We start from the raw sequence: 27,272 nt of genomic DNA on the forward strand, positions 1-27,272 counted from the left end.
ACCTAACACTATTTTGATGTAATTCATGAACCCTGACAAGTTAGTTTTTCAGCAAACGATATTAGTTTTACGGTAGCAAGGATGAAAGTTGATGTTTTTGCAGCCGCAATGAGACAGTCTTGTTCGATCATTTTTCATTTAAGTTAAACTGTTATGGGTGCCTCATTAAAGTGAAAATCACTTCCCTTGCAGTCTATGGGTGCTCACGCGTGGGTGTTTCACCCCCCATTCACGATTCACCATTGAATTTTTTTTCTTTTCTATTGGCTTATGTCCCCTTTTGGTGGCTACATTTCCTTCCCGGATCGTTGGGTTCTGGTAGAGATGAAAAGATTGGTCTGAGGTGTTGGTTCTCGCTTCGTATCAAAGTGCATTTTGGGCATGATTGGAGCTGCCTTCTGGGTTTCTATTGGCATCGGTGTCAAGGATTTTATTCCTTGAATTTGGCTATTCTGGCAACATCTTGGTCGATCATTGTGCAGCTTTTGGTTGTGCAATATTGCTTGGGTGGCGGCATGTCACCCTAACCCTAAAAACTACAATTTTTTTTTTTTTAAATATTTTGAGTAAGGGTGTGAATAGCTTTTAATTGTCAAAGATAAGAAACACTTTGACAAATAAAAACTATATTGAAAAAAAATGAGAATCAGAGGTGACTTGTGGTTGAACTCTTTATTACATAAGTAAGTACTTATAAGAGAAACAAAAGCAAGCTTAGGAAATAAGCTTTATTGTACAAAGATAAAACAAAACAGTAAACTAAAAATTTATTTCTCCTTCTCCTACTTCCAGATTTTCAGAAATTAAATTCTAACCTTCAAGAGCATGATCTGCACAATATCATAAAAGGGGTGAGCTTAAAGCTCAGTAGAGCAAACCTCAAACATTTAATTAGTGATGATGCAATACAGAAAATAACTTCTTATACTCTGGTTGTTAGTAATCTTGTACTAATCTCGGTCACCAGTGTCTTCTTGCCAAACAATAGATCATTTTATCAATAATAATTGAAGGGGCTTCTCTCCCAAAGTGTATATACCATTGGCTGACATTGCTGGTTCCTTACGAGTATTAGACTCAACTACACAACCATTTTCACTCTTTCTTCAAGCTAGGATTAGATAAAACAACATGATAATGAACTAAACAAATATTTTACACAACATAAACAATCTGATCAGTAGCAAATATCACTCAAAAGCATATCAATAGACTGATATAATCAAAATTGAGGTTCCCCAAAACTTCCCCTACCTTAAACCTGGTTTAGTAAAGCTGAGGCTTTGTTTCTAGACCTCTCAAAGCTTGTTTTCTGGACTTTGCTGATTCTAGAGTCTCTAAATTGTTTTCTGTTATGTTTTCTAATTTGTGTTTTCTTACTGCAGGTAAGAACCTCTTTTACTAGAAGATGTAATCATGAGAACCTATATGTAGACTAGCAACCTCCTGTTTAGCTCAGTCAGTTAGATAAACATTGGGAACAACTTATTGCCAGCTCTTTCTTAGAAAAATCATTTGAGGATTATCCCAAACTACCAGCTCCTGCTTTGAGCTTGTTGCCCAAGTTTTAAGCTGCTCTAAGAGCAGCCACTTGCTGTACACACTTAACTTTATGTCTACAGGTTCTTAATTGTGGTTAGAAGTGTGTACACATGTGTTTCCAACAAGCTACTAGGTGACACAGCAGTTAAATAAAACAAAATAACATTCTAGACTTTTTTTTTTCTTCTTCTAATGTGTTTTTGTGCATGTGTTGCAGGTTTTAACAAGACTTCCAGTCAAAGAGACTCAAGAAGAGGGAACACAATGAGCTAAAGACAATTGCTGGAAATTTTTGCACTTTTGCAAAATGTAATGGCAGCAAGTCAAGGAAGTTATAAGTACGAAACATAAATAAGAAATTGATGTATTGTGCCGTTTGGAAACATGTATTAATGTAAATATAGGACTTGTAGCTATCTGTGTAACCTTATTGAAACCTAAGCACAATTTGTACTTTTTTCTTTTCTTTTCTTTTTGACAAAGAATGTAAACAGGTAAATGTTTGCTTTTGTTTGTAAGAAACACTTGTGTTCTACTCTAGCATTTTGTTAACAAAACCTAGTTGGTTTTTGAGTTATAAAAACAAATAAACCAAAATCAGCAGGGATCAAACAATTCATCATTCATGACCCCATACACAAAGCTAGACCCTCTATATTTGATCATTCTTTTACTAAAACAAATAAGTATCTAGCTATAACATAATTTAGTGGTGCTAAACTAGACTTTGATTAACTTAAGCCAAATCAAGTCTTCACACGGCAGCAGTGGTATCAAGTTAGGATATGTTCTATTTATTTTGTAGGATTACTCTCTTGTGTCCTGATTCATGTGGAGTTAGGTTAGAGATGTAATTTTTTTGTTCTAATTATCTTGTATTTCAGGGCACTCTCCTCAGTCCTTGGGTTTTTCCCTTTGGGCTTCTTAATGAAGTATCTTTACTTTGACAAAAAAAAAAACTGTTATGAAGGTAATAAATATCTTATATTAAAGATATACATTTATGATTTAGTTTAGTCAATTACATAGTAAATATATGAAATTTGATTCAAATTCAAATCCCTTGTTCGCCTGACCATATTAAATTACTTAATCAGAACAACACGTTTCAAATTAAATACCTGACAATAAAAGTTTGATAAATCATACCTGAAAAATGAATATTCTGTATCTAGTTTGCAAATTCCTTTCTTGTATGATCGCCTAACCACAATAAATTACTTAATTTGAACAAAATGTTTTAGATATTTACGATCAAAGTTGGATAAATCACACCCAAAAGCTCTAAATCTTCCCCCGTCATGCACCCGCAAGCACCAGAACACTCCCCGTCTTTCCTAATTTACTACCGCCGCGCGTGCTCCCCACGCTCTGGGCGCGCTGTTATCTTTGTTCCGAAGCACAGTGTCACACCTTATCACGGTCCACAGAATTCAGGTCCATATACCCATGCGCATTGCGAACCCACACTCATTTCGTTTCCTCACAACCGTAACGAACCGCTACCTCTTTCTCTCCTCACAACCTCGCTCACCGACTCTGCTACCCCAAACCCTAGCAATGGCCTCCGACGACCTCTCCACCCTGCCCTCCGCCGCCGATGACGAGAAGTACGGGTTCAAGAGGCCGGAGATGTTCCAGAGCAAGCTCGCCGGCACCGTCGACGCCTACGACCGCCACGTGTTCCTCTGCTACAAGAGCCCCGAGGCCTGGCCCGCCCGCGTTGAAGGCTCCGAGTCCGATCCGCTCCCCAAGCTCCTCTCCTCGGCTTTCAAGGCCCGCAAGAACGATATCTCGATCAAGGTCGGTGCCTCCTGCTTTGATTTTTCTGGCGCTTTGATTTTAGGTTTCTTGAAGATTACTAGTGAGCTTTGAGTTGACTCTGTTAGTTTGCTGTTTTTGGTTTGGTAGACTAAGCTGACGGTGTGCGAAGGGCGCGACGGAACTGAATTCGCTGACGGCGATGTGTTGATTTTCCCGGATATGATCAAATACCGGTGAGTTCACTTGAGGTTTTTGATTTGTTTGCGTTGTTTTGATTGGAATTGTAGTGTTTGGATCACAAGCTAGGGTTCTTTGTTTTGGATTTTCCAGATTTAGTTTGGTTGAATTGAAGAGTGTGCTGATTGCTAGCTGCGGTTGGAGTTCATAATTTTGAGATTTTATTTTGTGAGATCTTTTGAGCTACTTTTAGTATGTTAACGAGTAGTTGAAGTTTTGTTCCCTCTGAGATTATGGTTAGGTGGTGCCAGTTTTGACTACATGTAGGGCTTTATATCTGTTCTGAATCTTCCTTGCTGATTAAGATTAATGTGGTGAATTCACTACAGTGATTAGAATGTACTGGCCAGAGAAAATGAAACGATTAGATGCATTTTTTTTTCTGCATACTCATGTTCTTCATGTGTATAAGTATATTTTCTGCTGCTAAATTTCTGTGAACACTTGCAGTTTGTTAATTGTATATCGTAAGTATCAGTTAATGAAGTTTACCCTTGTCATGACTTTGTCCTCTTAATCAGTTACTAGATATGAATTTTACCTGCTTCTTCAAGCAAAAGCTTGAAGTAATTAAGAAAGAAACTTTACAGTAAAGTATAGTTTAGATGTTATATGTCACACCTGCAAATTAAGGTCTCTTAAAATATGGTGACGTGGCCTATTTACTGATTCAGATGTCAACAAATGTTCTGTTGTGTTAGATATGTTATTCACTCCACATGAGGTTTTATATTGTGATAAATTCACTGAACTCATTGGATTTGTAAGCTTCAGTAGTTTAGTTCTACATATTTCTCTTCTCTGTGACGAGTCTGTGACCGTTTCATGTTTGGGATTGTGTCCTATAACTTTCTCCTCTGACTTCAATGCTGCTTTGCTTTTGGATGATAGGGGCTTGAAAGAGTCAGATGTTGATAGCTTTGTGGATGATGTTATCGTGAATGATAAAGCATGGGCGTCTGGAGCACGGGAGGTCTTGACTGGTTCTCACGTTTTTGTGTGTGCCCATGGTAGTCGAGATCGTAGATGTGGTGTTTGTGGACCTGTTCTCATTGATAAATTCATAGAGGAGGCTGAATTGCGAGGACTGAAGGATCAGGTGTTTGTTAGTCCCTGTTCTCACATTGGGGGCCACAAGTATGCTGGGAACTTGATTATCTACAGCCCTGGTGCAGATGGAAAGATCACTGGTCACTGGTAAGATCTCTATTAACAATTGTAAACTGATAATATTGGATTTGTAAGACAGAATTTGAGCATTATCTGTTTTTAATTGCAGGTATGGCTATGTTGCTCCTGATGATGTACCGGAATTGCTTGATGAGCATATTGGGAAAGGGAAGATTATAGAACGATTATGGAGGTTTGTGCTTCTTTCTTTGGTTTTTGCCTATTGTCCTGTGATGCAAAGTTCACTATAATGTAACTTGTCTTTTTAACATATTACTCATTAGTTCTTCTGTTATACAATTAAATGTGGAGGAATGTAGGAGCATCATATTCTGCAGTGTTAGAGTGCTAGGCAATCTAGATTTTATTATAACTTGTAACTGACTCTCAGTCATGTCAAGGAGACTCAATAAGGATATTTATGTTAATTTTGCACAATCATCACCATATTGTTGAAAACAATCTTTGAAGGAAACATTTCTCTGCAAATCCATTTGACCATTTCATAGAATGAGTTTATTTTTAGTTTCTATTTTTGGTGTTTCTTTAGTCCTTCAGTATGCTGGTAGTTTGTGTCCACCATGAGCATCTCTGCTATAAATGTGTTTCCACCCTACCACGAGACTACGAGAGTTATATAAATGAAATCTTCGACAGACTGTAAATGTCTCAATGTGTCACTTTATTATAGAAACATGAGAAAGAGAAAGAAACTTATTCTTTGATATGACCTTTTAATTAATCTTTAGTTATCACTTTTTTGTCTTCATGTATTAAAGTTCTATGTCTCATTAAATAAAAGAGTAATTATTTTCTTGTTTACGTTCTATATATGAAGCCTTTTAGTTTAATTATCACTGACATGAAATTGAATTTTGTTCCCAACAGAGGCGAAATGGGAGTATCTGCTGAGGAAGCTGAAAAGGTTAATGAACACAAGCTTCCAAATGGAGAAAGTGAAAAATTTAAGGACCAGAAGCTTCCAATTGGAGAAGGTTCTAAGAAAAGCAAGGAAAACCCCCAAGAAAACGGCACTCAGATTCAGAACAGCAATGATAACTTTGCAGGTTGTTGCCAGGGTGCTAATGGAGTCTCATGCTGCAGAGATGGAAATTTGGAGCAGAACAGTGGAATCGAGGAAAAGAAGCAGAAAGAAACTACGGAAGCTAGCAGTGGCAAGAAGGATGCAGTGGGATGCAAACTGACAAGCTACATGGGAAAGTGGGAGCAAAGTGATATCCTTGCAGCTGTCGCGGTGGTGGGAGCAGTGGCAACTGTGGGTGTGGCGGTCTATAGCTTTTACAGAAGGTCAGGGTAACATTCCATGCCCGTGCCGTTTGATCGTGGATTTGTATCTCATGTTCCTCATCTTTTGGTAGAAAACATATTATAACATCAATCAAATAATTCTCTAAACCTCCACATACTATGAAAGGAGAATATTAATGTTCTTTTCTGGTGGATGGGATGAATTCCCAAGGTTAAAGCCATAGTTTAAAAAAATATTCATTGCCCCCTTCCCTAGATGTTTTGTGCTCACGATTGAATATTTGTTGTTTCTGTAGACTGGTGAATGGTTTACTTTTATATGTAGTGGATTTGTTACGGGGATCTTGATGCTTAATGAGGATCTGGTATTGGTAATGTTTTTGTTATCTCTGATTGTCCAGGCTATTCATTTGTTAATGACCAGCAAGCTTTTAAAGAGTTGTTTTTGTTTTTTTTCAAAATGAAAATACTCTTATTATGGAACTTCAAGAACAGCTGAATACAATACATAAGCAAAATAATACGGACCTCATCCAAAAATAAGAATGCTAATGCTGCCTCATAAAAAATTAGAAAAACCCGGACAAATCTGCTTGTCGTGATCGTTGACCACCAGCTAGACATCAAGATGAAACTGCACCAAACCATCCTTAGAATACCATCTCTCCTCGTTTTGAGTCTCGTGCTCAGTTTCTGATATCACCTTTTGAGGAGGTTCTTCTCCCAAAATCCCGTCTACTACTTCACCTGATGATTGCGTTTGGAGCATTGACCATTTCTTAAACAGATTATGTTTGGCAGGGGAAGATGCAATACTCTCATTTGGGGGAAGATGCAATACTCTCATTTGCTTCAGAGGCATAGGAAATAGGGATATCATTTGCCTGGGGGAACCCGCTTTGGTATCCTCATTCTCTTTTAGTTTGACCGAATTCTTAGGAAGCTTTGATCCACCTTTTCTACCTCCAGATTTATCATTCTAGGCATTACCCTTGAAGGCTGAAACTCTCAATGGTTTAAGTTTTGGTCCACGCAAGGGAGAAGCCCCTACACTCAAACAAATATTGTGCTTTATAATATTGTAACTCTCTGTTCTCCCAACCATGTGAAGTGTTGTTACATACCACTTCAACTTCATCCCCTTGCTCCATGACAAAGGCCTGGACGGATATGTCACAAACGCACCCTGCATTTGATGGGTAACCAATGCCATTGTCTCCACCTTAACGACCAAATCATTTACTCAGCAGGGCCTAGTTTGATAAACAACCGCAAATAAGCACTCACTTCTGTCATGAGCTTCAATTATCAAAACATTAGGATTGTGAATTGGGATAAAATTGAATGAGCCCTCAGGCTTTTGAAGAGTTGGTTATTGCAAGTTTTGTGCTAATTTTCTTAGTATACTATCTTTGATCTGTATGATTGTACATACATTTGATTGTACGCATATTTGGTCTGTTCTGTGTGCTTTTGTCGGACGACATTCTTGAGCCATTTTTGGGTTCTCGCAAGCTGGCTGCTTACTTGAGTCTTGAAAAAGATAGACTGGTTATACAGTGCTTTATTTTTTTGGTGTTCTCTATTCTTGAGATGGTTGTAGTGTACTACTGACCTAGAAGGAGAACTGATAATGTTCTTATGGTATGAATTACTGTTTTAGCATCACTGTAGTTCGAACTTTGATTGTCTCAAAAAAAAAAAAAAAAAGTATACTATGATTGCAAATACGTGATAAAAGGGATTAGCATCTCCGTTCTGAACATCCTAATAATTTCAATTGGTTATAAATTGTCAAAAGCAGCCAAAGTTCTATCTACAGTTTGACAATTATATATCTAGTTATCTACCAAATGGACCAAAACTTTATCCAAGTTCCATAGATCTCATTGCATGATGCTGAGCTTCGCGAGCAGCCTCAGTGCTGTACTCCCAGCAACTTCCTCTCCTTCTGCATCAATTTCTTGCATAATCTGCTCTATAACCTCATTCCTGGACTGTTGATTACTCGGACCATAACTCGAGCAGTCCCTCAAAAGCAACAGCAATTCCTCTGCCATAGTTTTTGCCCTCCATGTTCCATCTACTTTCAACTGCAGCAACCCGGGCATTACTCCTTCCCGTAAAATCAATCCTCCGTAGTTTTCTCTGCAGCTCTGGCATATGAACAGCAGGATTCTCACCGCGTGCTCTTTGCTTTCCATTGATCCCTCTTCAAGGGTCTCAACTAATGCCCCAATTGCCCCACAAGTTCCGGCTGTTTCCTTGAGCGGAATCTTGGATGAAGAAACAATGTCATCAAGTAATGCAATAGCCTTCTCAACCAGTTGGGACGGTTTTTCGCAGCTGCGGATTATTTGCAGCAAGGAGGAAACTACACCAGAAGAGACCAAAGATGGCATAATATGATGGCAAGTTGAGAGGTTGTGGAGTGTAGCCACGGCATCAAGTCTGGCTTGCATGCTGATAGTGATCGTGTCCTTGTTTGTGTTCATGCCATTAGCATTAGCATAGTCTCGATTGAGAATTTCAATGATTTGCTCAATGGCTCCAGACGAGGCAATTGATAACTTGTTTGCCTTGCAAGATGAGAGAATCATCAAAGCTGTTATTGTGAGCTCCATCAACGCTTTGCTTCCACATTGAAGGAGGCTTAGCACCGCCGGTAAAGCCCCGTATTTCAAAATCCGTCTCTTGTTCCTGTCAAACAGAAGAAGACATAGGTCATTCTCTACTATTGCAAAAAGTCAATAGTGAAATTCTAACAGTGTGTTATAGAACATGAGATGATAGCTAGGGAACAATTATATGAACAGAATAGGAAGTACAGGATGAAGAATGGACTAACCTTTCACTACCAAAGGCAAGACTAAGCAGAGCTAAGAGAGCAGCTTCAATGGCTTCAAAGTCTTGGGAATGAAGCATTGATATCAATGGAAGCATAACACCTCTCTCAGCCAAACTGTGCCTTTGCTTGCTGCTTAGGTTACCGAGTTGAGTAGCAGCCCGAATCTGCGCTTCAGCGTCTCCGGTGACTAGATTTTGGAGCAGAAGTTCCTCCATGGAAGGAAGCTCTCTAAGCTCTCCAGGTTCTGTTTTTTTTGTATGTAAAGGGTTTTCTGTGTGGGATTGGTTGCTTGAAGAGATTTTGTACTGATCCATTGTTTGAGAGAGAAGCAACTTACCTTCTTTAGGTCAGCCTTTTTCTGAGTGTATGATTTGGAAATACCAAAACGATTCCTGAGGATGAATCTTTAACATCCTTTTGGGGAAGGCGAACGCCGTCAGCTTTTTGGGCTTTTCTTCTTTCCTTTTGCTAATAGGAATTTCATTATTCAATATTTTATGGTAAGTTTTAATCTCATTATTCTTTTTAGGGTGAGTATTTTTTCTTTCTTTCTTTCTTTGGATAAGAAAAAGACTACAACACCCTACAAAGAAAAGTCCGTAAGGCAACCAACAAATTGAGATGATCATACACTGAAGCAGCAACAACATTATTAGGATTTAGTGGGGAGATTGTGACTCCATAAAGTACTTACAGTGAGCGAATGACCCATCTTCACTAATCCATCATGATGAGTTTATATAAAAATCAAATTTTTTTTTTTTGGTTCAAAATAGCGGGCAATATCTTTCAAACTTCGAATGTATGGAGCGTTATTGGATTGATTTGATTGGCTTGAAATTTAACGAAAGAAGCAGATAAGAAACAACACTTTTTGGAAGAACCTGATTTTCCCTCGATAAGACTCCAAAAAGATAAAAAGATAGACCAAGACTTATCATGTAACCAAAAAACTGTTAATTTTCGACCCTATTGGGCTGGATCGTGCCTCACTTGTTGGGCTGTCTTTCTTATAAGCATTGGTGTTTGGGCTTTATTTCCAGTCCGTTTTAACACTTGTGCCACAAGAAAGAAGCAGAGGAGACTCAGATCTTTGATCCTTCGCCGTTAATTACAGATAAAATGGCCGACGCCTACCCTTAACAACCACCACCGATGACGTCATACACCACCGATTTCCCTCCTCCCATTAAACACCGTGGCCGCCGCCGCAAAAGAAAACCCGACCCCGCCGATGCCGACCCTCACTCCGAACCCGAACCGCACCCGCCGCCGCGCCTCACCCGAGACCAATCGTTGCGGCTGCCGACCGACCCCCACGTCCGGATCGGAATGTACGTGGCCCTGGCCCACGCCGGACTAGCTTTCTCACTCGCGCTCCTCTACGGCGTCACGAAGCTTCTAGAAGGCTACTGGCGCCCAATCCAATGGGCCATTCTCTGTTCCATGCCTCTCCGCGAGCTCCACACTGCTCTGGTTTCGTTCTGGTCTGACTCTCTCAATCTCGGCCTGTTAGAAACCCTCATTGCGCTCCCACGCGCCGCGGTACGCGCCACCACCGCCTCCCTCGTCGACTCCCGCACTGCCATTCACCGCCTCCTCAAACGCCCCAGCCCGCCTCGCCCGAAAAAGAATTTCAGGCAAGGTCTAAAATGTCCGCAGTGATATTAAATGCAACATATTTTAGAAATTTTATTTCAATATATTTTTTGTTGATTCTGTCACTTTTTTAGCATGTTTTTTTTAGTCCATCTAAAAATTTAAGTACCGACATTAAATGCAACATGTTTTCAAAATTTTATTTCATTACATATTCTGTTGATTCAGTAACTATTTTGACACTGGTTGTCGGTATTTTATTGTAGTGCATTTTCAATTGATTCTGTAACTGTTTTTTAACACTCATTGTTTTTCTTTCTTTAGCTTCTTGAAAAATTTAAGTATGGACATGAAATGCAACCTGTTTTAGAAATTAAGTACATTTTTTGTTGATTTTGTGACCTTTGATGCTCATTGTTTTTTTTGCTCAGCTTCTCAAAAATTATACAACGGCTTATCACGTTTGCCCTATTTGTGATTCTATATGAGAACATAGGCTTTTACACTATCCCGGCATTTGCAATTGCTTGCTTTGTAGCTTGTGTTTTGGGTTACAGAAGCATAGTGATCGATCCTGGTGTGACTACTACACTTTCGGCACTTTCGCGCCACGGAAGTAGGTTGAAACTGAGGAATAGTAACAGGGTTAGCAGGTACATTACTAGTTTGATGCTCAAAAGGTTGAAGACGACGGTTGCGATTGGCTTGATCATGGTTATGATAGTGGGGACTTTGTTTGGGATGGTTTTCTTTTCGTATAAGATTGGAATGGAAGGGAAGTTTGCTGTGATTTCGATGAAAGTTCATTTGGAACACCAACTGGAGCAGAATTACAACTATGCGGAGAGAGTTGGGTTGAAGAAATGGATGGATGAGAATCAAATTCCGGAGTTGATTGATGATTATGCGACGAAGTTTTATGAGACAGTGTTGCTGAATATCGATTCTTGGGCAGCGGATTACAATGTGACTGAGATTGTGGACAGTCTGAGGCATTATTTGACTAGTAATGATTCTTCTCCAGTCGACATTTCGAGTAATGGTGGTGTTGGCAATATTGATCATAAGCAGATCAATAGCAATATCAATCGGCCCTTGTCTGAGAAGTTTCATAACATTCAATCGAGGGTGAGGAACAGAGAATGGGGAGTGATCTATAGGGATGTTGATGATATTTTTCATTTTAGGAAATTCATGTCTATGATTGCTAAGGAAGACTTGGCAGAGAAAGCGAAAGCATATTTGTTACAGGGATTGGACATTTCGAGAAGGTTACTTACTAGTAGTACTACGGTTTTGGCCGGAGGTGCAAATATTTTGCTGTTCATGGCAGTCTCACTTGTTTCAGGTGCTGCTGGATTGTTCAATTTCATCTTTGAATTGACAGTGTTCTTCTGGCTTTTGTATTACCTAATCACCACGGACTCAGGAGGTGTTATGGATCATGTTTTGGGGATGCTGCCACTTTCAAGATCGACAAGGGTTAGATGTGCCCAAGTGCTTGATCATGCTGTCAGCAGTGTGCTGTTGGCTGCTGCTAAGGTCACATTCTTTCAAGGATGCCTCACATATCTCTTGTTCAGATTCTACCAGATTCATTTCTTGTACATGTCTACATCCCTTGCCCTGATGAGTGCCGTTTTGCAAATTACACCGGCTTGGCTTTTGTCAATCCCGGCAGCGCTGCAACTGGGCATGGAAGCGAAATATCTAGACGCCATTTTGTTGACGTCAATCCATCAAATACTGCTGGAATATGGAACTGCTGCTATCCAAGATGAGATTCCAGGACAGAATGCCTACCTCACCGGGCTTAGCATACTTGGTGGCATTGCTCTTTTCCCATCCATGTTAGAAGTAATTTACTCTTCTTCCCTAATGTTTATAATGCTTGCATTTAATGTAAGACGCATTTTAATAAACACATTAGCTAGCTTAAAATTAAGGTGATATACTTGCTATATGCATCATAATGAATTGCTATCACAGTACTTGCATCATGAAACTAGCTAATAGAGTTTATTTCTTTTCTTTTCAGGGAGCAATTATGGGGCCTTTGCTGATGACAGTCATGATTGCCTTCAAAAATCTGTACGTAGAATTCGTTCTTTCTTCCGGACAGTAGACCAGTGCTGATTGATATAAATGTAATGCACACAATTTTGTACCAACAGGATTAGATATCTAACAAAGATTTATCTGAAATTCGATCATATCGGATGGAGTGATGATCAATATTTTTCTGCACAAAACAAGGAAAACTGAGATATGGTTACATTTTCACCTCCAATTCCCTGTCTCATTTTCACCTCTTATTTCCTCAGCAATCCATAGATTGATCAAATTCAGGATGAAATCTATCTCCGGCAACAAAACTACGGATCTCACTCCCTGCCACAACCACACTCTGTCCAAAGATCTTCTTTAACCCCTTCTTCCTTATGGAAGTTCTAAGATTAAATACATTTTCCCATTTATCATCCATGGCATATATATTTGACAGCAGTATGTAATAACCTGCATGATCCGGTTCTAACTCCAAAAGTCTTTTTGCTACAACCTCTCCCAGCTCGATATTGTTATGAATCCGACATGCACCAAGCAAGGCTCCCCAAACATGGGGTGCGGCTGGGTTTGGCATTCGCTCAACAATTTCCATGGCCTTGTCCAACTCTCCTGTTCGGCCAAGAAGATCAACCAGTATTCCGTAATGCTCGGGTCTGGGCTTCAGTTGGTATTGATGCAACATCATATTGAATATCCCCAAACCTTCTTCAACCAAACCTGAATGGCTACACGCAGATAAAACAGAGGTAAATGTTACATCATTAGGCGTAACAGCTGCGTGCTTAACCATATGATCAAATGCTTTCAAAGCTTCTCCTCCTTGTCCATGGACTCCGTAACCTGCAATCATTGCACTCCAGATAACAACATCCTTGTACGCCATCCCTTCAAATAATCGGACTGCATTGTCTATGCTACCACATTTTGAGTACAGCTCTATGAGTGAAGCTCCAACGAAGATATTATCCTTGAAGGCAGTTTTAATCACATAAGCATGGAGGCAAAGAGCTTGTTGAAGGTTCCCTAATTCTGCACACGCTGCAAGAATCTTAACCATAGCAACAGCATCAGGTTGAGTTTCATCTAATAGCATGTTACGAAAGATCCCCATCGATTTGTATGCCATCCCATGTTGAGCATACCCACTTAACAAAGCAACCCAAGAAACCACATCTTTCTTCGGCATTCTTCTGAAGAGATCAACTGCTTCTTGAGGTTCAGAGCACTTCATGTACATGTCGATCAGGGCTGTAGCTACTGTGACATCTAACTCGAAACCTTTCCTAGTGGCAAGTTCATGGATTTTTTTACCCTCGTCTAAGTTACAGGCCACTGCACACGCTTGTAATGCATTGCTCACAGTTACTGAATTAGGCTCAACTCCCCTATCAATCATTTCTCTGAAAAGATCCAACGCTTCGAGTACATCCCCATTATGAGTGTAACAAGCAATCATGGAACTCCAAGAAATAACATCTTTTTCTGGCATCTTCCAAAACAAGCTAGTGGCAGTTCTGATAGAACCCGTTTTTGCATATAGATTTAGCAATGAATTTACCAAACACAAATCAGAATTGAACCCATTCCTAACAGCAACACCATGAACACAACTTCCAAGTCTAAAACTCGAAAGCTGAGCACAAGCAGAAACAGCACTAACAAGCGTCACTCGCTCAGGCTTAACCCGCCCAACCATCACCATTCTGGACAGAAACTCCAATGCTTCCACAGCATTACCATTCTGCTCATATCCAGTAACCATATTAGTCCACAGAAACACATCCGGTTGTGAAAATTCATCGAACACTTTCACCGCCTCGCCCATCTTCCCACACTTGGAATAAAACTCAATCAACGCCGAACCCACAAACACATCCACCGCAATCTTCTCATTCCTCTTCACAAACCCGTGCACTACTCTCCCATACTCAAGTACCCTTAACCCGGCACAAGCCTTGAGAGCAATAGATATAGTGAAATTATCCGGCATTCGATCCGATAATAACATCTTATCAAAGAGAAACAATGTCTCTTCCCATTGCTTCTCTCTACAGTAGCTCCGGAGTGTAGCGTTCCACAGATGGACACTTCTTTGAGGCGTTTCGTCGAACACCTTACGGGCGTGCCCGAGTGACTCGTGTTTCGAATACAGAGCAATGAGCTTTGTGGCGAAGAAGGTGTCATTTGTGAGCCCAGATTTGAGGGTTTGAGAGTGTAACTCTGCTAATGGTTTCCTAGCGTTACATGCTTGAAATAGATTAACTAGAGCTTCCCGCCTTTTCATACCCCCCTCCTCAACTACTTGCAGTTCACGTCTGGGTTTCTTAATTCATGGACAATGGGCTGTGATGGGTCGGGTCAAGACCCGGAAAAATGGGCTTTAGAGTCTTTAGAAGAGTATTTTATCACTGGGCCGAGTTTGTGCTGATTGGTGCAACTTTAACCGTAAATGGGCTACACCTCCTAAGTTTTCTACCGTAAATGGTGCACCAATCAGCAGGTGATTGGGCCGAGTTTCTGAGCAATCAATTAGCCCAACTACAGTTAACATAGGCTATAAAGTACTACAGTTTTGGGCCTTTTGTTAGCTAGGCGTACTTACACAACTTTAATCAGGCTGGTAAATTAGGATTGACCCATTAAAGTACTTGGAAGCGTTCTATCATTGGGCTGATTTTGGGTTGGTTCGTGCCACTTTAACCTGAAATGAGCTGTATCAGGGAATCTACAAATTAGCCCAACTACCCTTAAAATGGGATTTAGAGTACTCGGAAGCCTTTTTATCATTGGGCTTATTCTGTGCCCATTACTGCAAACCGTAATTAGCCCAACTACCTAAAACCCTTAAAATGGTAGCAAACTGATATCTAGGTTTGAGCTCAGAAGAAGAAGAAGAAGAAGAAGAAGAAGAGCGCAACAGAGAGCAGAATGGAATCAAGCAAAAAGCGAAAAGGGGCGAAGAGGCGTCGCCACACAGCTTCAAACGAAAACCCCAAACCCGAAAGAGTCAATGAAAACAAAGAAGAACAAAACCCAAAAGCTTCTAAGCGCAGAAAATCTCAGGGACCGGTCTCCAACTCCTCCAGTTTTCTCGATAAGGTTTGTCTATAATTCTGAAAACGCAGTCGTTTTGATGCTCTGTACTTCTCTTATGTTTAAGAATGAGATTGAGGGATTTGGAATGGTGGGTTTTGGATGCAGATGAAAGCTAAGCTGTCAGGAGGGCACTTCAGAATGCTTAATGAGAAGCTCTACACTTGCACGTAAGTACTACTTATACCCAACACTACTTTTAAATTGTAATTTGAAAGTTTGGATTTGTTTACTGAACCCAAGTAGTTGCTTTGCTCAGTTTTGGGCTAAATTTCTAAGCTTTAAAGTCACTCTCATTGTTTTTGAGTAAATTGATCTGGGTTGGGATCAAATTTGTGCCCTTTTGAGTTGTCAATGCTAATACAAGTATTTACCTTTAGGATATAGATAGGTTTTAATGTGTCCCACATGTATTAGATGAATGAATGTTATGCGAATTCGAACAAAACATGATGTTGTTTTCTTGTTTTTTTTTTCAGTGGGGAAGAGGCGCTTGAGTATTTCAATGACGACCCAACATTGTTTGATACAGTAAGATTTCTAAATAAGAACTTTTTTTAGTCGAGATGAACTTCTTTCTGTTCTTTATTTTCAATGGTACTTTGAGAATTAATGGATTTTACTTACTTTCTTTGGCAGTACCATGCAGGATATCAAGAGCAAATGTCGCATTGGCCTGAGCTGCCGGTGAATATAATTATAAAATGGCTAAAAGATCACAGCCCGTCTCTAGTTGTGGCTGATTTTGGATGTGGTAAGATTTAATCAAATCCAATTACCACCGTTCACTATTCCAATGAAAGATTACTGAGTTTTATATACTATCACATCTGTCATATGTTCACTGGTATGAATTGGATTCTGCGTTTGAGTAATCTCTTCTTTTGTATTCCAGGGGATGCACGCCTTGCAAAAAGTGTGAAGAACAAAGTTTTCTCCTTTGATCTCATTTCAAATGATCCTTCAGTAATTTCTTGTGATATGGCAAATGTATGTGCTTTCATTGAGTTGATTAATATGTTTCATATTCCTGCAACAATTTATAAAAAAATTATGGATCATAAATTTTTGCATAATATTGTCCTTTTACGCTTGGAATGACGCAGCTATATAAAGTGAAAATGTGGTTTAACCTATATGTGTTATGTTCATGTACATGCTGTGTAAATATATCCTAAATTTTTATGCATAAAGTTTAGTATTCCCAAACTATCGGCAATTGGGTAATGCATAGAAATGAGGAACTTCTTTTGTTCTTCCTATCAATTGAGATCTTTCATCACAAGGGATACAAAGAATTTAAGAAATCATTCTGTGTACTTGCAGACTCCCCTTTGCTCTTCATCAGTAGATGTTGCTGTATTCTGCCTGTCATTGATGGGGACTAATTTCCCAAGTTACCTTAACGAAGCACACAGAATTCTTAAGCCACGGTCTGTACCCAATGTTCTTTTGAACTTTGAATTATCTTGTCCAAGTGATATCCTAGTCCAACTGATGGGTTGTTTTTCACAGTGGCTGGCTTTTGATAGCAGAAGTGAAGAGCAGATTTGATTCCAATACTGGAGGAGCAGACCCCAAGAAGTTCACAAAAGCAGTTTGTGATTTAGGATTTACCTCTGTGGCGAAGGTATTTTATGTTCCTCTCATTTCCTTGGATGGGTTGTTGGTCAAGTTTCTTTATGCTAAATTGCCGAGTTTGCTAACTCATTTGGATTATTGCAGGATTTCTCAAATAAGATGTTTATATTGTTTTACTTCAAGAAAAAGGTTAGCTTTTTGTAGATTAAATATTGTCTTGAATTCATTATTGCATATAAATGTTTCTGTATAAGTCCTGCAAGGTTCAATATTTTTAAAAATCTGTACATTTTTATTCTCTAGGAGGAGCAAATTTCGAAGAAAAAGGATATTGATTGGCCCGAGTTGAAACCTTGTCTGTATAAGCGCCGCTGAGATGGAAGGCCTGTATGACCCGCTGAGATTATAGCGAATGCTGAACCTTATCACTTTTGCATGGAATTATTCGAAGACGGCAAGGGACAAATGGTCTTATACGAGATACGGTCACACAAATACCCAAAAGATTGAGAACCTTTCGTCCAATAGATGGGTATTTGCGAGCTTCTATCTGCTTATAGAGCCTAATCTCGATCAGAGGGGATGGAGGCAATGGGGGGAATTGATCATCTGCTTGCCCCCGTATATCTGTGTCACCTTGTACTCTTTATAAGCTGATGTGCCTAATGTAATGCATAAATTTTGGTCGAAAAATGTTAATGCATAAATTAGTGAAGCGTAGACTTTTGCCATGCATAATTTCAGATGACTTGAGAATTTTGGAGATTGTCTAATCCTTTGAACTCAAATGATATTGATGTACTTGTGCTAGAGTTTGTTACCTGTTCTTTCATTCAGACTTGGTTTGATTTATTTGACAGGAGTAAATCTCTACTTAAAACAAATTGAGGTGATATAATGAAAATATTTAAATAAATGACCGTTTTTTGTCAATATTTGAAACAGAGTAAACAAGTACACTATTCTCTGACAGAGACTCAACTGCCTTTATCTGTTCTGGAAACATCAAACTCCATACGCGGAGAAGTTTCCAGCTGAACTTTTCTACTTTTTCTTAGACTTTTTTACCTCACATCCACCGCCACCTTCATCATTCCCAAAACCCAACTACCCCCCGTCCCCTCTATTTGCTTTGGTGGCGACCTTTCCTTCTTTCCCAATTTCCCAAATCTCTGCTCTGCTTCTTCTACTGACAGAGCTCAAAAGGTCCTGAGCTTTATCCCCATTTTTAAATTCTGGGTCTGTTGGTGGTTGCCTCTAGCATCTAGCTTTTTATTCTCTGCCTCCCCAACAAGGGCACACATTAGATTTGTGGGATCTGCAACCTTGATTTCAGGGCATGGTTCTGTTCTCTGAGACCTGCTACGCCATGCCCTTTTATTATAGACTATAGAACGGTCACATATTTTAATGTAAATTTTGTGCCTTTTTTCTAGTGTTTGCCATTTTTAAACTGACCAATACTCCCAGGTTTACCTGAAATGTGATCATACACGAAAAGGGCATTTACATATTTGTTTAGTCTCAATCAGTCTATTGAGTTTAGCTGAGCCTGGAGAGGAAGTATGGGATCTGGTAATGGGGTTTATGCAGTTGGGAGTTTTGATTTGGATGCCAAGTGGCTCATCGATCCAAAGCATCTTTTTGTTGGGCCCAAAATCGGGGAGGGTGCTCATGCCAAAGTCTATGAAGGAAAGTAAGTCAACCTCACTCTCAGTGTTTTTGTCTGGATTTTACTCATTTTTCAAGTTCATCAAATTATTATTTAGTATGAATTTTGTTTTTGGGTCACAGAAAGGTTGGATCTTGATAAAGTATTGATTGGATTTCTGAAGTTATGATAGTTTTCAAAGCTCGGTTTTTGGTTCAGTTTTGTGGGGTTGATGAGTGGGGTTAGAAAGAGTTAAAGATCTGAACTCTGCACTCTAATATATCCCAGCTTTATTGTTCTGCAACTGCAATTATGGTCTTTTATGATAGTAAGTGTTGAATACAGTGATGGATTTTAATCTGTTAGTTCTGGTTTTGTTTGTTCAGATATAAGAACCAAAATGTTGCTGTGAAAATTGTCAATAGAGGAGAGACCCCAGAAGAGATTGCCAGGAGAGAAGCACGGTTTGCAAGGGAGGTGGCTATGTTGTCCAGAGTGCAGCACAAAAATTTAGTGAAGGTTGTTGTCTAACTTTTCGTTTCAAGTATTCGTCCATTTTAAGTCGGCGTATATGTTTGCATGTCTGATTGGGCTTCTGTATTTTGTGTATTACCAGTTCATTGGTGCCTGCAAAGAACCTGTCATGGTCATAGTGACTGAGCTTCTTCTTGGGGGGACATTGCGCAAATACTTGTTCAGTATGCGGCCAAGGTGCTTGGACATGCCTGTGGCAGTTGGGTTTGCACTTGATATTGCTCGTGCTACGGAATGCTTACACTCTCATGGAATCATTCACCGGGACCTGAAACCTGGTACAGATTTACTTTTATAATTGTATGAAGATTTGGTTGATTGTTGCTTGAACTAGAAAGTTGCTGTTTGAGTAAACTAGTGTAGTGTATCTGTTAACATTTCTGGAATACAGCAAACTGAAGGATCATTTGTTAAGCACTAGAAGATAGCTGATAATCCGGTAGTAAACATGATCAGAGACCTGTTTACTAAATCACTGCATGATCAGTAATACCATTAGCTTTGTTTCTCCTATTGGTTTTTCTATGTCCAACTTTCCTGGCACATAGGTGGTTCTAACGCGTAAATGACATGTAAGAAAATTTTCTTACTGGCAAAGCAAATTTTTGTATCTGAAGATAGGATTTGTTTTGGATCTCACATTTTGGTCCTGTCCTTTTCGCAGAGAACTTGATTTTGACTGCAGACCATAAAACAGTTAAACTTGCGGATTTTGGCTTAGCAAGAGAAGAGTCATTAACAGAAATGATGACTGCTGAAACTGGGACATACCGGTGGATGGCTCCTGAGGTACTGCATTGTATGATTCAAAAGTTAAACATATGTTAATGTTACGTCTTGTGAGCGGCCTTTTATATCAGAAAACTAATTATTGTTGGTGGCAGCTTTATAGCACAGTTACATTAAGACATGGAGAGAAGAAGCATTACAATCATAAGGTGGATGCTTATAGCTTTGCAATTGTATTGTGGGAACTCATTCATAATAAGCTGCCCTTTGAAGGCATGTCAAATTTGCAAGCAGCATATGCAGCTGCTTTTAAGGTAACAACATAATTTTATTCATAACGAAGTGTCTCCTCTGTCATCAAAATCTGAGGTCATAAACGTTGTTTCAGAATGTGAGGCCAAGTGCTGAAGACCTGCCAGAGGATTTGGCTTTGATAGTAACCTCCTGTTGGAAAGAGGATCCAAATGATCGGCCCAACTTTAGCCAAATTATACAGATGCTTATGCATTATCTCTCTACTATTGCACCATCAAAACCCGCAATCCCCCAACGGATATTCAGATCTGATAATGCTGTACTGCCTCCTGAGTCTCCCGGTACTAGTTCTTTGATGGCTACACACAATGAATCGGGCGAAACCCCTAAAGCAGACATGGAAGAGAAGCCCAAAGGTTTTTTCTTCTGCTTTAACATGTGTTGTTGATACTCAAATAAACTGCTAGTCTTAAGAAAAGAGATGTTTAGCTATCTGATATTACTGTTGAATTGGGATAGTTTTCTTAACCTTAGTTTGGTCTGATTGAGATCAACTCAGTAGGAATTTAGAGTTCTGGAGTCGGGCGTTGATGTGATGTAGTGACATTGTAAAAATAAGGTTCATCCAAAAGCCTTTTGCTCCCATTGAAGATAACTCCTCTGATCATGTCATAATCTGAATCAATTGACGAGCTTCGTAACACAATATTGTATTATGTTCTTAACGATCAAATGATTCTGCTGCTTTTATGAGGATGATAATGTACAGTTTCATACTCTTATTTTTCTATGGTTTTATAACATTGGAAAAGTGATTAGTCCTACTAACAACATCCGTTGCAAAAGAGAAAACCGAATTGCAATTCAATTACGAGTTGAATCAAATTGATACTATAATATTCAGATTGATTGTCACGGCTCCTGGTGATTTAATTTTGAACCTGAGTTACTGGCTAGCTAGGTTGAAGGGTTTGAAGAATCAACAAAAATCGTCATTGTCAGGAAAATCGAATTCCGATTCAAGTAAAGTTAAATCAAATTTTTTTTTTTTAATAACATGACATGATCCTCATTATCAAATAACACTAGATGATACAAAGGAATTCAAAAATCACTGGACAACACATTAGCTAATAAAATTTGCCTCACTTCAGGGTGAATATACTTTTTTATCTCTTGGCTTCCATTATGAATTTGAAGGCTCACCCTGTTCCACAATTGGCATTGCGTATCCACACAAGGGGCACAAGTGATTTATCTCCAGCCATGAGACAATGCAACCTACATGATAACAGTGCGTGCAAGGCAAAGGAACAACTAGTTGATCAGCACCGAAGTCATCCTTACATATATTGCATGACAGGTTCGTTTTGATAGTAGCTTCTTCCAAACTATCAAGTCTCACTTGCTGCAAACTCTCAATTGAAGATCTAGTTGCAGGGGCAGACACTCCCAAGGATGCCAATACCAAGACTCTCCATTGACTCCGACTTAAGTCTATCAACGAGAACAAGATGATGAAAACTACCCGGGAAAAGCACAGTCACGTCGGCTATTAACACAAGAATGGTTCGCTGGGATAGGCCGTGAGGATCACTCGAAATAGTTTATCAAGGATATAGTTAAGTGCTGCGGTTGTGGGACACCCATTCGGGAAAGGAATGATTGAAACGCTGCTGCGTACCCGTGTCTGTGGTCTGGACAGGAGTAAAGGAATGAAACGCCTATGGGATCAGGTTGTACAGAGGATTCCTCGCAAGTACAGTCCGTTGGATCATCATGCAAGCAGAGGGTTTTCTTGACGGGATAAAATGAGCCAGTCTTCCCGACCTGGTTTGGGTTCAATTGTTTCTCTTTGCACTACTCTCTGCTAAAATAACAGTGATGCTCGATCGTCGACATGCTTAAACAAGTAGTGATATTCGTAAATGGGACATCCAAGAGAGCCTAACACAAATGGGAAACAAAACAAAACAAAATGTAGAAACAAATAGATAAAAAACGTACAAATCAACCCAAAAAAATCGCCGTTGCCGGGGATCGAACCCGGGTCACCCGCGTGACAGGCGGGAATACTTACCACTATACTACAACGACACGTTGACATAAGCTTCGTTCTTAGCTTATAAAACTTAACATCTCGTAAAAGATAATTTTATGTATAACTTGGAGAGCAAGTAGCTGTTACATCTCCCAGCACATAATTACTATAATGACACTGCCGCGATTTTCGAAGCTCCAGAAGCCTCAGCCTCGTTCTCCGAACCATACCCCCCGCCTCAAGGCTCCGTCAACTGTGGGTCCCAAAAGTCTCCCCTCGTCAACATAACAGTCACATCAAAACGACCAACACCGTGTCATTACACCAATTCCAAAAGGGCAGAAACGTCACTTCCCGACAAACATTTCCATCTATAGCTTGGAGAGCAAGTAGCCCCGACCGGGAATTTACCTTAATAACACTGACCCGACTTTCGAAGCTCCACAAACCTCAGCTCCGTCCACCCGAACCTAAGCCTCGGAACTAAGGGATCCACCACCACACCCCTTCTAAAACAAGGATTCAAATTTCTCTAAAAAAATTGTCAGGATTTCATCGAATTTTCCATAATATCAAATATCGAAATGAAAATTTTATATTATGTCATTTTTGTCCGAAATTTTTTGAAATTTCCGGAAGTTTTCCGTTAATATTCACGAAATTAAGTACTATTTACACAACTGGATGAGAAGAGAGTGACTTATTCAGCAATATTAAAAGCTCAAATCAAAAAAGTAAGGAAAGAAAATTAAAGGCTTAAAAGATCAAATATGACAAGTTTTATTATTACTCGATGTGCAGGTCGTAGCAACAACCATCGATCGTGACTTTGTTAACCCAATTCACCAAAAAAGATGGGGTAGAGATCACCAACTCAAAGATAAAATGCATATTTGACCCAAAAAAAGAAGAAGAAAAGATAAAAAGCAGAAATTAACCGAAACCTCTGTAAATTTGAAATACATAAATCGAAACTGAAATCCAAAATTGAATATTTGTTTCTATTATGTGGGCCTCGTCAGTGAAAGATTCTAGCCTCCCAACCTGAGGTTCGGAGCAGGGTTTTTTCCCGCCCAGACACCCTCCCCCCACTTTAACTTACTCCAGTGGAGAAAGGGTTGAGCTTCTAAGACACACAACACTCTTTCTCTCTCTTTCTATATATGTGCTCCTCCCAGGTGACATCCTCTTCTCAACTCCGGAGAAATGGCGAGGTGAGAACATTAACACCTCAGTTTTCGGACATATATTTACAGTAAACAAACGAAACCAAGTTTTTAAGGAGGTGGTGGTGTTTTTTTCTTTGGGTGAAAAATTTGTTCTTGTTGATTGAGAACTGAGGAAGCTAGCTGAATACAGATTGAGATACCCATCTTCTTCAACCCCCCCTCAATGTAATTTTTTGATTTTGTTTTAGGGGGTTTTGGTTTCTGGGTTTGATTGAGACTGAAAGATTGTGGCTTTTCTGGGTTAATGGGTTTGGAATTTAGCGTGTGGATTTGGGTATGCATGATCAAAAATAGAAACTTTTTCACTTTTAGTGGCGTTTTGGGTGCTTTACCCATTTCAGCTTTCTCCTTTTTAAGATTGAACTGGGTTTTTGGAATGGGTGATGTTGAAAGTTTCTTAGTGAATCAAAGCTTTACGTGTGTGAAATACTCTCTTTAGTTTCTATGCCAGGGGTTCCTCTGTTTCTCACAACAACTTTGCATTCTAGCTAAAATTGGTTCTAGATTCAATCAGGTTTTAGGCTAATAGAGTATAAATTTCTTTGTAGGGCTTGGCTGGTCATCTTCAGAGAATTTACTTAATTACTTCAAAACTACAAATGGTGCTTTTCAAATCAAAGATTCTAACTTTGTGTTTTCATTGGCTTGAATGCTTGGATTTGGGTTGAAATTTGGGGTCTTCATTTGGGTGTGACAAGAAAGATAATGTTGGCTTTCATTTTCATGTAGGTTTCTAGGTGTTTTCTGAGAGACCCATTTCAACTCTCTCCTTTTGACTTTTATAATGTTGGCTTTCGTTTTCATTCAATTGGAATTGATGATGTTGGGAGTTTCTATTAAATTTTTCAATGGTTCATGTTTGCAGAGTTTCATTAATTTGTCTTCCAACGTGGTTTCTCTGTTGGTTACTTTATCTTGTTACTGAAAACTGTAATGTAATTGAAATTGAGGCTAATGCAGTATATAATTCTTGTAGGGCTTGGCTGATCAACAGCAGAGGATTTGCAAACAAAGTCAAAAACTGTGCTTCTCAAATCAAAGACTGTGGAGCGAGTCGCGAGTGTCCAAAATGCCATTATCTTATCAGCAACAGCGATGTAAGCGAATTTTGAGTTCTGTTTATGTTCATATGATTGAGTTCTACACGTGTTCTTTTGCCATGAATTTGAAGTTTGTCTGAGAATAGGCTTAATAGATAGAGGTGTTTATATCATGCAAGTTGTACAATCTCTTAAAAATGTGTTTTCTGGAACTCTACTGTTGTAGGTTTCAACAGAATGGCCTGGCTTTCCGACTGGTGTGAAGTTTGATCCATCTGATACTGATCTCATAGAACATTTAGCTGCGAAAGTTGGTGTTGGAAACTCAAAACCACACATGTTTATTGATGAGTTCATCCCAACTATTGATTGGGATATCGGCATTTGCTACACTCATCCTGAAAACCTTCCTGGTAAGGAGCTTCCCAAAGCTTCATTCATATTCTCATATGACATGATTCCCACGCATTAACCTTTGCATTGGTGCATCTACTACTGATAGTGAAAAATTATATGACTAGATTAATTAAATGACTACTTGGAACTGTCCTTCCTCTCCTTTTGGTACAAGGATGAATACTGAATAGTTTACAGTGTGCCTCTTCTTTTTAGTTCATAAAGCTAATATTAGGATCATTTAACTTGATTTTTTTTCAGGTGCAAAGAAAGATGGAAGTAGCTTCCATTTCTTTCATAAAACATGTAATGCATATTCTACTGGTCGGCGGAAGCGTCGCAAGATTGACAAAGAGCATGACTTGGCCGCACAGGCTGTTCGTTGGCACAAGACCGGGAAGACCAAGGCTATAAGAAGTGGAGTTCATCCGGGCTGGAAGAAGATCATGGTGCTGTATAAAAGTTCAATCAAAGGGTCCAAAGCAGATAAGACTGACTGGGTGATGCATCAGTATCATTTGGGAAGTACAGAAGATGAGAAAGAAGGTGAATATGTGGTGTCGAAGATATTCTATCAACAGCCAAAGCAGGCTGACAAGAGTGATCACAATTTGGTCATTGAAGAATCTGAATCCTATGTGCTTCAACGTTCTCCAATTACCCCCATAACAAATCCTCCGACTACTCCTGCACCAGAGGAATCTGCTTGGTGTGATGCTGGTCCTGACGAATATATGCAGAATTCCTATGCCAAGGTTGGGATTAACTTTTGTCTATAGTTGTGTTGTGTGCAAGCTATCTATATACTCAGTAGAAGACTATTTACCACGTTCAGATATATGCCTATGACAATCTATAGTAATTGTATAATGCTAATTTGCTAAGAGAAAACTACAATAGGAAAAGAAGTTTATTTTCTAAGATGTGGAATATAAAATGAAATTCTAATCTTTTTGCTTCGTTTCCTGAAAGTTTGCTGAACCGTTACTGCAATCTATTTTGTGGAACAGGTAGCAGAACATGTCCCGGAAGTATCTCAATATGCCCAACTTAGGAAGTTCGAGGACAGTATGTCTCATGTCCCTCAACTTGATAGTCAGTTTGAGAACAATGTGGGGCAACCTACCTGGTTGGCAGGCGAATCTCAGGTTGATGAATACTGCGGGTTAAATTGCTTCGATGACACCTTGTTATGCAAGGAGACATTTAATTCTTCCACTCCTCTAAATGGTCCAGTTCTGAATCCCATATCTAACGGTGACTGTGTTAACAACACGTACGGGGTAACTGGAAACAGCAGCACAGCATTTGGAATCCCTGACCTTGAGAACCTCGAGTTTGATAGTCCACCAGATTTCCAGCTAACTGTAAGCTTTGTGTTTAACCTTCTTCTGCGTATGAGATTTCTGAAGAAATATTTTATCTAAATAGTAACATTGATAATGCAGGGTTTGCAGTTTTGTTCCCAAGACAGTATACTTGAGTGGTTGGACAGGTTGTGAATGAGCTTCCGGGAATGAAACTGAATTCCCAATTTTGTTCAATCCCAGCTTCTAGGTAAACGGCTTATAAATACTTAGATGCTCTTCAATGGAAAATGAGGCAAACTTTATGCAAGCTTTATAAGTCTCAGGGCAGGTGACCATGGAGCTACAAGTAAGCAGAACTAAGCTGTCTGCTGCTGAGATCAGATTGATCAACCTAGGGCTAATGAGTGTATTTGCTACTTTAACCATCAAGTTCAGCTGTTTGTATCAAACTGTTTTTGCAAACGATGTATGCATGTATTGCTTCTATCGTAGTGAAAAGCATCTCATGGTATTTGGGATACTTGAAAACCATTGTAGCAACTATTACATCATTGGCAATAGCAGATATGTGCCATATATATATATATATATATATATATATATATATATGTTGTATCAAATTTGTATCCAGATTTCTGTTAGCTGTTGTATCAAATTTGTAACTTCGTACATCTGATTCTTATTAATTTGTTTTTTCTCCTCATTTTTTCTGGAACCAACTACATCAGGTATCCTCTATTACATATATACCTACTTCTACTAGTATTGTTTAGCATAACTAAAAGTAATCACAGTGATCAACTATCAAGTAGAGTGTGATGTGTTATTGTTTGATATGTTGATACTACGCTTCGGTGACTATAAATTATGCTCTTTGAATCTGTCATTTGGTGTTATTTGTTTGTCACTTTGATGGA

The 27,272-nt window shown here is 39.3% G+C and overlaps 7 protein-coding genes and 1 non-coding gene across 14 annotated transcripts; 5 read left to right on the top strand and 3 right to left on the bottom strand.

Moving 5' to 3' along the window:
- The first annotated feature begins 2,999 nt into the window (after positions 1-2,999).
- LOC112187401 (altered inheritance of mitochondria protein 32) lies at positions 3,000-6,337 on the top strand. Its single transcript, XM_024326168.2, has 5 exons — positions 3,000-3,345; positions 3,454-3,539; positions 4,435-4,740; positions 4,823-4,906; positions 5,602-6,337. Exons 1-5 carry the CDS (start codon positions 3,103-3,105, stop codon positions 6,029-6,031), a joined length of 1,149 nt encoding a protein of 382 aa, XP_024181936.1. The 5' UTR covers positions 3,000-3,102; the 3' UTR covers positions 6,032-6,337.
- Positions 6,338-7,831: 1,494 nt separating this feature from the next.
- On the bottom strand, positions 7,832-9,183 carry LOC112187402 (U-box domain-containing protein 6). The gene is made up of 2 exons (XM_024326169.2): positions 8,831-9,183; positions 7,832-8,682 (listed from the first exon to the last, which is right to left on the bottom strand). Exons 1-2 carry the CDS (start codon positions 9,142-9,144, stop codon positions 7,869-7,871), a joined length of 1,128 nt encoding a protein of 375 aa, XP_024181937.1. The 5' UTR covers positions 9,145-9,183; the 3' UTR covers positions 7,832-7,868.
- A 719-nt stretch (positions 9,184-9,902) lies between these two features.
- LOC112185296 (transmembrane protein 245-like) lies at positions 9,903-12,601 on the top strand. The gene is made up of 3 exons (XM_024323537.2): positions 9,903-10,470; positions 10,861-12,286; positions 12,468-12,601. The coding sequence occupies exons 1-3, from the start codon at positions 9,986-9,988 to the stop codon at positions 12,552-12,554; spliced, it is 1,998 nt and encodes a 665-aa protein (XP_024179305.1). The 5' UTR covers positions 9,903-9,985; the 3' UTR covers positions 12,555-12,601.
- Positions 12,327-14,803, bottom strand: LOC112189736 (putative pentatricopeptide repeat-containing protein At3g01580). The gene is given in 2 exon segments (XM_024329085.2): positions 12,327-12,767; positions 12,770-14,803. Coding segments are annotated over 2 exon segments (2,118 nt in total). The 5' UTR covers positions 14,781-14,803; the 3' UTR covers positions 12,327-12,660.
- A 566-nt stretch (positions 14,804-15,369) lies between these two features.
- LOC112188779 (ribosomal RNA-processing protein 8) lies at positions 15,370-17,990 on the top strand. The gene is made up of 9 exons (XM_024327989.2): positions 15,370-15,595; positions 15,698-15,759; positions 16,069-16,120; positions 16,229-16,343; positions 16,485-16,579; positions 16,916-17,022; positions 17,105-17,219; positions 17,315-17,359; positions 17,474-17,990. The coding sequence occupies exons 1-9, from the start codon at positions 15,425-15,427 to the stop codon at positions 17,543-17,545; spliced, it is 834 nt and encodes a 277-aa protein (XP_024183757.1). The 5' UTR covers positions 15,370-15,424; the 3' UTR covers positions 17,546-17,990.
- Positions 17,991-18,174: 184 nt separating this feature from the next.
- On the top strand, positions 18,175-21,042 carry LOC112188778 (serine/threonine-protein kinase STY13). Its single transcript, XM_024327987.2, has 6 exons — positions 18,175-18,866; positions 19,208-19,340; positions 19,438-19,633; positions 20,020-20,144; positions 20,240-20,398; positions 20,473-21,042. The coding sequence occupies exons 1-6, from the start codon at positions 18,736-18,738 to the stop codon at positions 20,785-20,787; spliced, it is 1,059 nt and encodes a 352-aa protein (XP_024183755.1). The 5' UTR covers positions 18,175-18,735; the 3' UTR covers positions 20,788-21,042.
- A 1,322-nt stretch (positions 21,043-22,364) lies between these two features.
- TRNAD-GUC lies at positions 22,365-22,436 on the bottom strand. Its single transcript has one exon. It is a non-coding gene; the product is annotated as a tRNA-Asp (tRNA).
- A 1,056-nt stretch (positions 22,437-23,492) lies between these two features.
- On the top strand, positions 23,493-26,936 carry LOC112189232 (SUPPRESSOR OF GAMMA RESPONSE 1). Of its 7 annotated transcripts, none has more exons than XM_024328530.2 (6): positions 23,493-23,594; positions 24,586-24,706; positions 24,876-25,062; positions 25,307-25,800; positions 26,056-26,412; positions 26,494-26,936. In XM_024328530.2, exons 1-6 carry the CDS (start codon positions 23,587-23,589, stop codon positions 26,545-26,547), a joined length of 1,221 nt encoding a protein of 406 aa, XP_024184298.1. In that variant the 5' UTR covers positions 23,493-23,586; the 3' UTR covers positions 26,548-26,936. The 7 variants fall into 7 exon arrangements, 4 of the variants coding, with proteins under 4 accessions (XP_024184298.1, XP_024184299.1, XP_040370949.1 ...); XM_024328531.2 differs by lacking the exon at positions 23,493-23,594 and adding an exon at positions 23,635-23,774; XM_040515015.1 differs by lacking the exon at positions 23,493-23,594 and adding an exon at positions 23,850-24,509.
- Positions 26,937-27,272: the final 336 nt, after the last annotated feature.

This window comes from Rosa chinensis, chromosome 2, assembly GCF_002994745.2.
Source record: "Rosa chinensis cultivar Old Blush chromosome 2, RchiOBHm-V2, whole genome shotgun sequence".
In the NCBI taxonomy this organism is placed as follows: Eukaryota; Viridiplantae; Streptophyta; class Magnoliopsida; order Rosales; family Rosaceae; genus Rosa; species Rosa chinensis.